Here is a 12,078-nt window from a genome sequence, read left to right as displayed (position 1 = left end):
ACCCCTTCCCCCTCCTCAGCCCCTCCCCTTCCCACTTCTCAACCCATCCCCTTCCCACTCCTCAACCCCAATCTCTTCCCACTCCTCAGTCATGCTACAGGGTTGACCATCGCCCTCTGCCCAAGCCAGCCGGTATAATGTCACTACACAGTACTGAAGGCTGTATAGAAACACAATGCTGGCAAAAGCGAGCAGTCATTGGTGATTGCAGTCACGTGGCTGTGCTGACCAATGACTAATCCCCATTGACTGCATTTCTAGCAGATCAACAGGTATGTTCCTTATACTTGCAGGGTCCTTAAAGTGATAAAACAAAGGGAACTGTGCATGTATTGCAGAGATGTACTACATATGTTTTTTTGTTTTGCATTTTGACAGGTCCCCTTTATGGTGACATCAGGAGTCTATTAGACCCCTAATGTCCCTTATGGGCCCCCAAAGAAGCTGATGAAGTAGAGATCTGCTTCACCAGCTTCTTCTCCGGTTACAGAAGCCAGAGAAATGTCAGGCTGAAGGCGGGAGTGATGTAATACACATTGCTTCCGCATTCAGAGATTGCAGGGGAGGTCAGCGAGAGGACGTGTGCTGATCTCCCCCTGATCTCAGTTCAGAGAGCCGTTGTGCCGGTCCTGGGTCCCCACGAGGGGGACAGCAGAGCTTGAGATAGCTGGCCACAACATTGGCAGCAGGGGGCAGCACACTTGCAAACCACATACAATCAATGGGACAGCTCTATAGCCGCCTGAGCGCTTGAATATAAACAGGCATCACCGGCTGTTTAAAATGCTGACAGTTTAAAAACTCCCGCCCGCATTCATGTCCTGTCTGGCCATATGGGACACTCTTGAATGTGGGAGGGCGTTAAAGTAAAACTGAAGGGTAATGGAGGGTTATCACCCCTGCAGTTTTTTGCCATCTGCATCCCATTATGGAGATTTCACTTCACTTCCTGTCTAATAGCCACAACAGGAAGTGAGAGGAAATCCCTCCACAGAGAGGAAAATCCCTAGAATGCTGCAGAAGTAGTGTCCCCAATGGAAACTTTCCTGTGTATTCCTTTTCTGATGACAACCCCAACATTTTGGATTTTCTTTTACTTTCAGTAGTAACATTCACCAGGACAAATAGAGAGGGTGAATCTCCCTAACAGGGACACAGACAGCAAAAAAACCTTAACAGGGGTCTAAGGGCCCATTCACACCAGACACAGTGCGATTCTGGCAGGAACGCACTGGATTGCATTGCGGCCGACTCACTATGCTGTGGGGCAGGAGGGGGCGTGGCAGTCCATTGACGTGAATGGCACCCTCCGCCCACAGTGCGATCAGCCAGCATGAGATAGCTAAGCACATCAATGCCTGCGGTCCGGTCAGAAAAAATGCTGAAGGCACACAGGCATTGATGTGCCACACGTTCCCATGCGGCCGATCGCATTGCGGCTGGGGGGCATGGCTATGGTGTCATCCACTTCAATGGACCACCACGCCCCCTCCCGCCCCACAACATAGTGAGCCGGCCGCAATGTGGTCCAGTGCGTTCCAGACAGAATCGGCCCGGAATGCACTGTGTCTGGGGTGAACGGGCCCTAATGCCTCTCCACTCCATCCAAAACTAAAATAAAAAAAGTTTGGGCTTCAGTTGCACTTTAAGCAGTCATGTATTGCTGAGGAAGAGAGGGGGCATGTCTGACCAGAGAAGGGGGCTGGCCTGACCAGGTCTATCAGATTATAGAGTGCATTGGACAGAGTTGTTAGATTTAGAAATTGCTTGTTAGCCCAATGTCTATAAAACCGAATATCTATTTCTGAAACTTCAATTGGGCTTTAAATTCCTTCACAACGCAGGTGAGCAGTTCCCACCTAGCATGCCCCGGGAGGGAGGAGGGGGGCTGACAGCTATCAGGTTAGGAGGCCCATGACATGAGTACAGGCAAGCAGAGACTTGTGTTACCTTGTCCACTTGGGAGTCACAGTCACAGCAACAGCAGCAGCAGCATCGGATGAGAACCAGCACACAGAGCAGCAGAATCAGCCCTGGGGAGCAGAGTCAGAGGAGAGTCAGAGCCGGGCATGCTGGGACACTTACACCGACATTATACAGTATGGCTGCTTGGAGTTTGTGCACTCCTGCAAAGCCAGATTTAAAGGGGGCGACATAGACATAAACCTCCTTTTCATATTCATGTTGTTGTATTAAAGTAAAATAAAAAAAATACAAATCTCTATAAAATATCCTCTATTAGGTGCAACAAATGTGCATCAAAACAAAAGGATGTGCAATGCAGTTTGTTTCCTTTAGAAAGTAGCCACAGCGAGAGTAGAAAAGCCTGTCCCCTGCCAGCATGAGGCAGAGAAGGACCCTCACTCTCTGTGTGGAACTCTCTGCCGAGGTCTCACATGCCCCTTGAGTCAGACCTATAGCAAAGCTCATTCTCCTTGCAGATTGGAGAGCTCTAGCTCTGACTCAGAAGAGACAACTGCTTTAACATAAATGATTATTGGAGACCAGCCGCCCCGTGGTACCTGAGGCCTATGAAATGCGCAATGGTTCCTTCTGCCTCATTCTCCACTTAAACCTCACATGCAGCCGGTGAATGGGGAGGCGGGACCAATGACAGGCTGGCTCATAGTGGAGAATGTCCTGCTGTCACTTGCCTTGCCTTTCATTTGCCCGGACGCTAAAGGTGGTTGGGAAAGGAAGAAGGAAGCAATGGCGGGTCCAAGCAACATGGATAACCAAAGCAGTGTACTGTCATGTATTGAATGTGTATTGACTGCAGACGTTTGGCTGAACCAAGAATTCTACTGGAAATACGCTGCTCCCAAGCGCTGAACTGGCAATTCTGGTGGACACATCTCAATGGCAGAAGTATTGGGTACACTGCTCCCAATTCTTGAACTGGGAATTCCGGTGGAAGTATCTCAATGGCAGAAGTATGGGGTACGCTGCTCCCAAGCCCTGAACTGGGAATTCTGGTGGACACACTTCTGCCATTGAGATACTTCCACCGGAATTCCCAGTTCAAGAATTGGGCAAGCCCCTCTGGCATGAGGCACCTAATATTCCATGAGGGTGACCCAGTTCAGGGCTTGGGACCAGCGTACCCCATACATCTGTCATTGAGATATTTCCACTAGACATGTAAACTGCTGAAAAATTCGGTTCGATTTCGTTATTTCGGGATTCAGGTCTGAAATTCAATTTCGTTCGGGGTTTACAAACGAGAATTCATTGCGAATGACACAGAAAACCATATACAGATATTAATACTAAACCTGAATCTCCCAGACCTGAATGGCATCTGGGATCCGAATTTCCGAATTGCATTTGGGAGCTCCAGAATGCCATTCAGGTCTGGGAGCCATATACATGTATTTTTAAAGCTGAGGCTCCCAGACCCGAATGCGAATGGGGAGCTCCCAAATGCAATCCAAAAATTTGGATCCTGAATGCCATTCGGGTCTGGGAGCCTCAGCTTTAGTATTATATGTATTTACCGTATATGGCTCCAATGTTGCCGTAATGAAAATTCGTGTTCAGACCCATTCGGATGCATTAAACCGAAAAACACATCTGATTGGCCAGAAAAGTCACATGTCCGATTCAGTTTCTTTTTTGAATGAAGTTCGGACGAGATGTGAAATTTGGAAACGGAAATTCGGATTTGGACACATTCGGATGCATTGGGATTCGGAAATTCGGATGTGTCCGAATGTTGGAGTTTAGATTTTTGATTCAGAACGAAACGATTTGCACATGTCTGATTTCCACCAGAATTCCCAATTTAGGGCTTGGGAGCAGTGTACCCCATAGTTCTGCCACTTGCCCTATGTTCCATAGGCTGCACAAAGCCAAAGAAAAAAATGTAAACTCTGATAACTTTAATTATCTGGACAACATGAACAAAAAATCCCCATCTGGGACCTCCCCCTTGATGTGCACAAAGGTGCAGGTAAGCCCAGCCTTGTTAGTGTAACGCGTCAGATGAGGAGGGCCCAGGTGTGGGCTTTCTGTTCATGTTTCCCAGATACATAAAGCTACCAGCGTTTGAATTGAGTTGAAGTTGGGTGCAGCTGGTCTTTTCCTTTGGAAATATCTAATTGCTGAAGTCATTGAAAGGAATAAGTAGCGAGCGCACAATTCAGCTCACCAGCAACCATGCAAACCTAAACAAGCAGGTGGAGCTGACCTTTAAAAATAGGATGCTTTGGCAGATGGAAGGTACGGGGAGGTCCAGCTGTTGTTTAATTGTCTCATTTCTGCTGACTTTTGGGCAAAAAAATCGCACAAGAAGCAATTTTGGAGCGTGGAAAGTGCTGAGCGAGGGACGAGGCTCCTGGTATTAATTGCACTCAGCAAAGCTGTTCTCTGCCCCGTATAGTCAGAGCCGAGTCATTAAGAAGCTTTTTATTGGGATCAGCAGATGTGCAGAAAGGAAAACACGGATCCGGGTCATCTGCAGCACCCCACAAATAAAACCTAGCGGTCCTGGCTGAGCGATGAGAGGGGGCTGAACTGGACCGGGGCTTAAAGTGATATTCTTTGGAGGGAAGGTGTCACATGACCAGGGTGATGATTAGACATCTGCAAATCGTTTCTTTCCGAATCAAAATTTGTACAAATGTTCCAAAATTTGGACATTCGGACACATCCGAATTTCCGAATCCCAATGCATCCGAATGTGTCCAAATCCAAATGTCTGTTTCCGAGTTTTGGATCCCGTCCAAATTTCGTTCAAAAACGGAACTGAATCGGACATGTGACTTTTCTGGACCAATCAGATGTGTTTTTCGGTTTAATGCATCCACATCGTTCTGAACACGAATTTTCGTTACGGCAACATGGAAGCAGGGGCATAACTAGAAATCACAGTTAAAGCTTCCCTCACTAAGTGTAGGCGAACGTTTTATGAATACAGTAATCAATGTAGCAAGTATCTAGCTAGGGCACTTCACAAACAACACGCCCAGACCTTCATTCCATCCGTCATCCACTCAACGGATCATATTCTGGTCATGCCCAAACATACAAACATTCTGTGACCAAGTACATACTACTACCCAACAATTCACGGACGCCACGCTCCCGCGTGATCCAGCTCTCTACCTACTACACCGCACTACCATCTCCCTAAAATCCTACAAACGCTCCCCGATACGCCACCTCATCAACACCGCCCGGGCATGCATTCCGGCCTTATGGCGGAAACCTGAACCCCCAACAGTTAACCAATGCCTAGACAGGATACACGAGATTTATCTCATGGAGGATCTCACGAGTTCCCTTAACAACACCCCTGCTAAATTCAGAGCCACTTGGTTTTACTGGATCGATTTTCTCTCCTCCCCGGCCTATACGGAGCTACGTCAGGGCTCTGACGCTTGATACCCTCTACCAACCTGAACCCTAGTCTAGCCCTCCCTTCTAACTTCCCAATGGGATGTGTACCCACCCCATCTTTGACACCCCCTGTATACCTGCCTAATATACCCGGACCCCACCAAACTGCTCCATACTACTTAACAAGCAGTTAACATATCTCCGCAACACTTCCCGAGCACAGTGACATGCCGAAGACCCTGGTCCGCCGACCCCCTCCCCCTCACCTGTCCCATACCCTCGAGGGATTGTCAGCAACCCCCAGGTGGGACGGTATCTCTGTAACTAATGGACCTGGACGGATCACCAACTCCCCCCCTACCCCTCTCTTCCCCAGTCCTGGCCATTGGCTGGGACATAAGTTTATCTGTTTGTTCGTTTATACCTGCCTGAGAAAGACCTATCTCAGCCCCTGAGCGGGCGACGTATAACACTGTGTACTGATTGTGTACGATATACTCTCGTGGCCCTTGGGGGCAAATGTTGTGTATTGTGCTTTTTTGTTGCTTACTTGTTTTGTATGTGAAAAAAGAAAAATTTTGTTTGAAATAAAGAATTTATAAAAAAATAACTAGAAATCACAGGGCCCCATAGCAATATTTTGTATGGGGCCCCCGTGATTGCTAGTTATGCCACTTGCAGAGCCCACCTGATATACCAAACAGCCCACCTGAGAGTGACTCTGCAGAGCCCACCATAGACTCTCTATAGTGGGCTCTGCAGTGTCTCAGATGGCTGCACACCTCTTACCTGACAACGCTGTCCGACCCTGTGGTCCCCAGGTCGCGCCGCCTCTTCTATCGACGGGCCCCGTCTGCTCTTAGGTCGCTGGCCAGTGATGTAAGAGGAGGCGGGGTTGCTCTTAGGTGGGCCCCACCTCCTCCTTCACTGCGAACTCCGGCCTCTTCTGCCACAGCTGCTGGCTGTCACTGACACAGCTCCGCAGCAGCTGTGAGGGGAAATCAGTGATCTTCACAGCCGCTGCTGAGCTGTGTCAGTGAAAGCCAGCACCCTTACATGCCATAGTGACCCAGGCGGCCCACACGGAATCAGAGGGATGCCCTGGCTGGGCCACCCTGTGCCTGTGCCCCATAGCGGCCGCCTGGGTTGCTATGGCGATTGTTACGCCACTGCATGGAAGGCAATATACAGTGAATACAAATAATGTCATTCAGGAGCTCCCCAATGCTTTAGTATTAATATCTGTATATGGCTCCCGTGTTACCATAACGAAAATTTGTGTTCAGTATATACATATAATACTAAAGCTGAGGTACCCAGACCCGAAAATGCATTCAGGATCCAAATTACCGAGTTGCATTCGGGAGCTCCTGAAGAATGCCATTCGGGTCTGAGAGCCTCAGCTTTAGTAATATATGCATATATCTCCCAAACCAGGGTGACACCCTGCCGTGTCGTCATCGCGCCGTCGCGGTAATCCAATTGACGCTTGGTGATGGACGCCGGCAGAGAGGAGGGGACGTTTACCTAGCGGGATGAGATATTTCCCGCCGTGCCCCCTCCTCTCTCCTGACACTGTCGGGCTCTCGGTCCATGACTGAGTGCCCAACTTTTTAGAGGGGGTGACACCAAGAAGACTGTCAGTCATTTTAGTGTCACCCCTCCAATGGTGTCACCTGGGTGCGTGCTGCACCCCCCGCACCTCCCTTTGTGACGCCACTGTCCCAGACCTGGCATTAGGAGCTCCCGAATGCAATTCGGAAATTTGGATCCCAGATGCCATTCGGGTCGGGGAGATTCAGCTTTAGTATTAATATCTGTAGATGGTTTTCTGTGGTAGTTGTAACAAGTATTTCTAAACTCATCCGAAACTAACGAAAATCCGGATTTCGCCCGAATCCGAAACCAACCAACCAAATTGAATTTCAGATCCGAATCCCGAAATATCTGAACCGAACCGAATTTTTCCGCAGCTTACATGTCTTGTGATGATTGACTGGGAACAGAAGATGAAGTCAAAGATTCTCACCAATGAAGGCGAAGAAAATGACAAAGGCGGCGATATCCCAGTCCGACTGGAAGAACTGTTTGCTGGAGATGCGCCCCAGGACATCGTTCCATTGGTCCTTCAGCTGGTCCTCAATACTCGCTGCGGTCGATGAGTTAGACATGGCGAGGAGGGTAGGAGGGGGTCACCTCTGCCGGTGTCTCTTCCCTAAATTACAACAAAACAATGTTATTTACATGATCCGGGAATCAGAATATTCAAGCTGCCAATTAAATTGTAATTTATGATGGTGACCCAAGCAACTGCAGTGGTGGCACAGTTTGGTCATGGACACGCCCACTGTCTGCTGATTGGGCAACAAAGGGGCAGCAGCAGTAGACTGATAAGTCATCTCTCAGCTCATTCTACTCTATCCTCCTATCAGCTTTGTTCTTGTCAGCTGATTGGCTCTTAGTGCCGCCCCCCTTCTCCCTGTATGAGTGTGTGATAGGAGATTACTGGAGGCCAATACCAAGACAGAATCAGATCTGTACAAATTTTACTTAATACAGAGCCGTATTTTTATTTTTGGCTAAAAAACAGCTTTGGACCCCCAAACAATGATATATTTTCTGAAAGCTGAGGCCCTGTAGAATAAAAAAATGCTAGCTGCAATTCTTTATTTCGCCCGGTATTTGCGCAAATGTTTATCAAACAGGTATTTTTAGGATTAAATACACTAAAATGAATTTTAGTGCACAGAAACAGAATATAATGCAAAATTATTTGGTAAAATATAAAAGATCGGGTCACGCCGAGTCAATAGATACCAAACATGTCAAGCCTTAAAATTGCGCGCGTCGCGTGAAATCACAAAAAAAACTACAATAACCAAAATTTCCCATAGGTGACGCTTTAATCGCTTTTACGGCTCATCAGTTCAGTGTTATCAGTGATTAATGGGCCTAGAATTATTACTCTCACTGCGACGCTCGCGACGATATGTAACATGTGTGGTGCAATTTTCGGTTTTGCACGTAGGCGCGTGTTTGCGTGCACGTGGGGGCGGGGGACTTTAAAATATTTTTTTTGCATTTTTTATTTTTTTTAATCTGTTACTTTAATTTTTACAATTTTTTTATACGCTCAACTTTATCGCTATCACATAGGGGGATAACAAGCCTCCTATGTAATAGCAAATATATTGTGACAGGTCCTCTTTATGGAGACATCAGGGGTCTCCAAGATGTCACCTAGGGACCCCAATGAAGCTGAGGAAGCAGTCTGCTGATCTCCTTCCGATCCATCAGGGGAGACGCCTAGGGTTGCCACCTGTCCAGGATTCACCCGGACAGTTCGGGTTTTGAATGCTGTGTCCGGATTTCATGGCAGCAGAAACCTGGACACAAGATGTCAGGCAGACAGGGGCAACCAAAATTAAGATAGGGGCTACTGGCCCCCCACTGGAAATAGTCCCAACTGTGATATTTACATATGAATAAGGCGCGACTCATTCTCCCACAAAAATGTCTGCGCGTCGCTAGAGTGTTCGGGTTTCACTGGAAGAAAAGGTGGCAACCTTATCCACGCCTGCCCAGGGCTCGCACAGGGGACAACGGAGCGCGGCAAGCCGACGGTGGCGGAGGGAAGGGGGGGACACACGGCGCTGCACCGTACAAACGATCCGGCGCCTGCACATAAATTGGCACCAAGAACGCGGCTGCAGCAGCCACCACTTCCAGCAGATGGCGTGTATTTCCGTGACCCCGCTGGAAGAGGTTAAAGGGCAATTCCACTTTTCCAAGCGAATTCGGGAAAATGGAATGACCCCCTCCAATCTGCCCCCTGTATCAGGTGACCGTGCTGACCAATGAGTGCTCGCCATTTGCAAGTGGAATTAAAAATACAGAGCGCCGGGCTCCGCTGCTGTATACGGTGTAGCCATGGAGGAGGAGGAGTGTTAACAGGTAAGAGCAGTGGGGAAGGAGGGGGTGGCCAGGTATTGGGCAAGAAGGGGGCGGGGGTGGCGGTGAGAGGGGGGCAGATATTAGAGGGGGCAACTCCATTTTCCCAAAATCACAAAAGTGAAATGACCCCTTAAAGTTACATATAAAAGGAACACAATTGCAGTGTTGTAATCACGACTATAATACTGAATGTGTTTTTTATACAAGCACCTGAATGTGACCTGGTATCAGCCTCTTGCAGCAGCAGAGCTCAGACTGGGAACACAAGAAGCACAAGGAGCCATTTAGGCGGGCTGCAGTGCAAGGAGCATACTGATAGGAGGAGAGAGCAGAGAGATGACCTACTCAGTCTGCTGCTTCTCCTTTCACTGTCCAATCACAAGCTGGGGGAGGGACAAGACTTGTAAGTGTTACTGAACTGCATCGGGTCATTTTGTTTAATCCCGGAGTTCTCCTTTATGTTCCTGCAGCTGCGGAGAGGAAGTGAAATTAAGTATTTATATGGATCCGTCACTGGAGGCGGGGCCAAGCCGATGAAGTTTACGCCGAACATTTCCGCGTTTGGATTGAGTGTTAAAACCAACAGGCCGCACCCGGTCCTGGCTAAACATTATATGTACTCACTGCTGACACATGACACGGCACCCGGCCGGGGATATGATTAACCGGGAGAGAAGGGTCAGCCGGGCGTGGATCGGCTCCGGGGCGGCGGCGCCGGCAATGACAATGTTATATGTATGGCCTTATAAAGACAAATGTTCAACGAAGCTGGAAGTGTAATCTGCTTATATTGTGCCATTCCTGTGTGAGGAAGCAGCGGCCTCTCTGCAGAGGTTCAACACACCCTCTGCTGAGCGGCTCAGAGTTCTCCAATCAGCAAATCTCATGTTGGCTTTATCCAAGATGGGCAGATCGTACGTTTTTAAAATTACTTTACAACCCCCGCAAGACTAAAGTTTTGCACGGTTGTAAAGTGTATGGCCACCTTAAGACTGTGCACGGCTCTCGCTGCACCCGGAATCTATTGTCTCTGCTGCACCCGGAATCTATTGTCTCTGCTGCACCCGGAATCTATTGTCTCTGCTGCACCCGGAATCTATTGTCTCTGCTGGACACGGAAAGTTCAGTCGGGCTGTAAAACTATTTTGGGACTTTTGAAGAAAGATTTTTATGGAGTGCGACTTTAATACCTAGCAACACACACTGCATTCCTGTGTGGAGGAGGGGGGGATATAAAGTGCAGAAGGATCAGATCGCAGCGATTGGCTGCCAAGTTCTCGGGAAGGTTTATCACCGGCTGTAAATTCCCTGAAGTCACGTGACCGAGAGAAGAAAAATCTTCTGCTGAGACCCCAAATACATCCTCCGGAAGGTTCTGCGGCCCCCCCAGCGCTGCATGTCATCACATGGGGCTGTATTTCTGGCCATTACTACCCCCCCTCCCCAAATAAATTCTCTGACCCCTGATGTCTGCAGCGATACCACCTATGTGAGCGTTATTCCACGTCAGTACTGTGCATTCTTTCTTCCAACCGCAAACACGCTGAACCCATGCCCAGAGATACAGGGGGAGGGGCCCAAAAGTGCCTTCCATTGTTCACTGAACCCTAACACTGATCCCGACCCTAACACTGAACCCTAACGCTGAACCCGACCCCATTTCCGACACTGAACCTGACCCTAGCACTGATCCCAGACCCTAACACTGAACCCTAACACTGAACCCGACCCTAACACTGATCCCGACCCTAACACTGAACCCTAACACTGAACCCGACCCTAACACTGATCCCGACCCTAACACTGAACCCTAACACTGAACCCGACCCTAACACTGATCCCGACCCTAACACTGAACCCTAACACTGATCCCGACCCCATTACTGACACTGAACCTGACTCTTATTCTAAAGGTAACCCTGTCCCTAACCCTTACACTGGCCCTGACACACAGCTCAACAGTGACCCTGAGGCCCCATTCACACTGAGCGATTTATGGAGCGTTTTTTGCAGCGGTATCGCTCATATTTCCACGTGATATCGCTCTATGTAGCTTCTCCAATCCATTTCAATGGTGCTGTTCACATCTCGCCGCTCAATATCGCTTGTAGCTCGTCGCTTGTAGCTTGTCGCTCCTACATGACCCTTTTTTCGAGCGATTTCGAGCGATATTGCTCCTGATTGCATACAGCCCAATAGGAAAAAGTTGCGCGATGTCGCTCAATATCGCTCAAAGTCGCGCGATTTTCATGTCGCTCAGTGTGAATGGGGCCAAACACTGACCCTGACACTAAGCCTAACACTGAGCCCGACGGAGAAGGTCGCGCTACCGTCGCTGGAACGTCGCCCCGAAAGTCGCGCTATCCCGGCCGCTGCAAAGGTATGTCGCTACATGTGAACGGGGTCTGACGGTGACACTAACACTGTCTCTTTTGCTAGAACTGACCCTAACACTAAGCCTAACCCTAATAAGAACACTGACCCTGACACTAACACTGATCCCGACCCCATTACTGACACTGAGCCTGACACTAAGCTTAACAGTAACACTGACCCTAATATTAACACTGACCAGAACCCTAACACTCACCATGATCCTGACTCTTATACTAAAACTGACCCTGATACTAAGCCTAACACTGACCCTAACACTGACACTAACTCTTATGCTAAAACTGACCCTGTCCCTAACACTGACCCTGACACTAACCCTAATACGAACACTGACCCTGACACTAAGCCTAACACTAACACTCACCCTGACCTTAACACTGACCCTGACAC

At 48.7% G+C, this 12,078-nt stretch overlaps 1 protein-coding gene across 1 annotated transcript in view; it reads right to left on the bottom strand.

The window, feature by feature from the left end:
- SMIM22 (small integral membrane protein 22) overlaps positions 1-7,523 on the bottom strand; it is an 8,365-nt gene extending 842 nt beyond the window's left edge. Inside the window, exons 1-2 of the mRNA XM_018558593.1 lie at positions 7,370-7,523; positions 1,951-2,033 (exon numbers count right to left, since the gene is read on the bottom strand). Coding sequence (XP_018414095.1) covers positions 1,951-2,033; positions 7,370-7,511 — 225 coding nt within the window. The 5' untranslated portion in view covers positions 7,512-7,523. The remainder of the gene's footprint in view (positions 1-1,950; positions 2,034-7,369) is intronic.
- Between the last annotated feature and the right edge of the window lie 4,555 nt (positions 7,524-12,078).

The sequence above is a fragment of the Nanorana parkeri genome, unplaced genomic scaffold, assembly GCF_000935625.1.
Source record: "Nanorana parkeri isolate BGI_ZX_2015 unplaced genomic scaffold, ASM93562v1 scaffold347, whole genome shotgun sequence".
In the NCBI taxonomy this organism is placed as follows: domain Eukaryota; kingdom Metazoa; phylum Chordata; class Amphibia; order Anura; family Dicroglossidae; genus Nanorana; species Nanorana parkeri.
The sequence above is the reverse complement of the archived record's forward strand: the minus strand, read 5'-3'. Positions and strand labels throughout refer to the sequence as shown.